The sequence below is a fragment of the Ichthyophthirius multifiliis genome (assembly GCF_000220395.1).
Source record: "Ichthyophthirius multifiliis unplaced genomic scaffold scaff_1120509250422, whole genome shotgun sequence".
NCBI lineage: Eukaryota > Ciliophora > Oligohymenophorea > Hymenostomatida > Ichthyophthirius > Ichthyophthirius multifiliis.
Window position 1 is genome coordinate 1 of NW_004086754.1, and position 1,153 is coordinate 1,153.

The 1,153-nt window shown below is 20.2% G+C and overlaps 1 protein-coding gene across 1 annotated transcript in view, besides 2 other annotated features; it reads right to left on the reverse strand. All coding sequences in view use genetic code 6, as the record gives it.

Moving 5' to 3' along the window:
- Positions 1-12: 12 nt before the first annotated feature.
- Positions 13-1,153, reverse strand: part of IMG5_073240 (phage head-tail family protein, putative) — a gene marked incomplete at its 3' end in the record, with an annotated part of 4,126 nt that continues 2,985 nt past the window's right edge. The window contains exons 8-14 of the mRNA XM_004036646.1: positions 1,117-1,153; positions 946-1,031; positions 829-903; positions 701-779; positions 597-661; positions 404-553; positions 13-349 (exon numbers count right to left, since the gene is read on the reverse strand). The exon at positions 1,117-1,153 is cut by the window's right edge and continues 369 nt beyond it. Coding sequence (XP_004036694.1) covers positions 13-349; positions 404-553; positions 597-661; positions 701-779; positions 829-903; positions 946-1,031; positions 1,117-1,153 — 829 coding nt within the window. The remainder of the gene's footprint in view (positions 350-403; positions 554-596; positions 662-700; positions 780-828; positions 904-945; positions 1,032-1,116) is intronic.
- Positions 1,039-1,096: a microsatellite.
- Positions 1,047-1,108: a microsatellite.

Genomic DNA, 1,153 nt, shown 5'->3' on the forward strand with positions numbered 1-1,153 from the left:
AAAAAATAACTTTTGTTATTTTATTTCCAAACTCATCTACAGTTTCTTCAATAGTGACTATATTTCCATCTTCATCTACTATTTCACGTGTATATTTTGTTACTTTTTTACCATCTGCGCCTATTATTTCTTCTACTTTTATTTTATTTCCATCTTTATCTGTTATATATTTTGTTTTCTTAGTTATTTTATTCCCAAATTCATCTACAGTCTCTTCCACTGTTACTTAATTACCATCTTTATCTATTTCTTATTTAATATTTTTTACTATTCTATTTCCTTTTTCATCATAAGTAATCTCTTAAATGATAGGTTTTCCATCTTTACCTATAGTAATTATTTTTTCAGTCTTTTTTTGTTTAAAAAAATTCAAATTAATATTTTTTTATTTTATTATTTTTACAATAGTTTTTTTTCCATTCTTATCTATTTTTTCTTCAGTTATTATTTTTTCTCCGTTTTTCCCTATTCTTTCAGTTACAATAGTACGTGTTCCATCTGCATTTATAGTTTCTGTGACCCAAATATCATTTCCGAATTCATCTTTCATTTTCTTTTTTTTTCTTTTTTATGAAAAAAAAAAAAAAATATTTTACTTTTTTACGAACAATAATCTTATTTCCAAATTAATCAATTATTTCTTCTTCTATATATTCATTACCTATATTTTTATTTTTATTTTATTTATCTTTTTTTATACCATCTTTATCTTTTAATACACGTGTTCTTTTTGTTATTTTATTTCCAAATTCATCAGTTGTTACTTCTTCTATTACTTCCTTTTTTTAATTATATTTTTTTATAAAAATTAATATAAAATAATTTTACATTCCCATTTTTATCTTTATAAACTTTTTTTTATACAGTAATTAATTTTCCAGTTTTTGGATCAATATAACTTTCCTAATAAATATAAAATGTAAATAAATATAAAAAAATAATTACAGTGATAATCTCATTTCCATCTTTGTCTTTTCCAACAACCAGTTTTTTAACTCTTGTTTATTTATTACCAAACTCATCAATATATTCTAAAAAAATATTACATATATATAATATTATATAAATATATATATATATATATATATATTCATATTCATATATATATCTAAATACCTTCCATAACTTCATATTCTTCCTTCCCCTTTCGCAT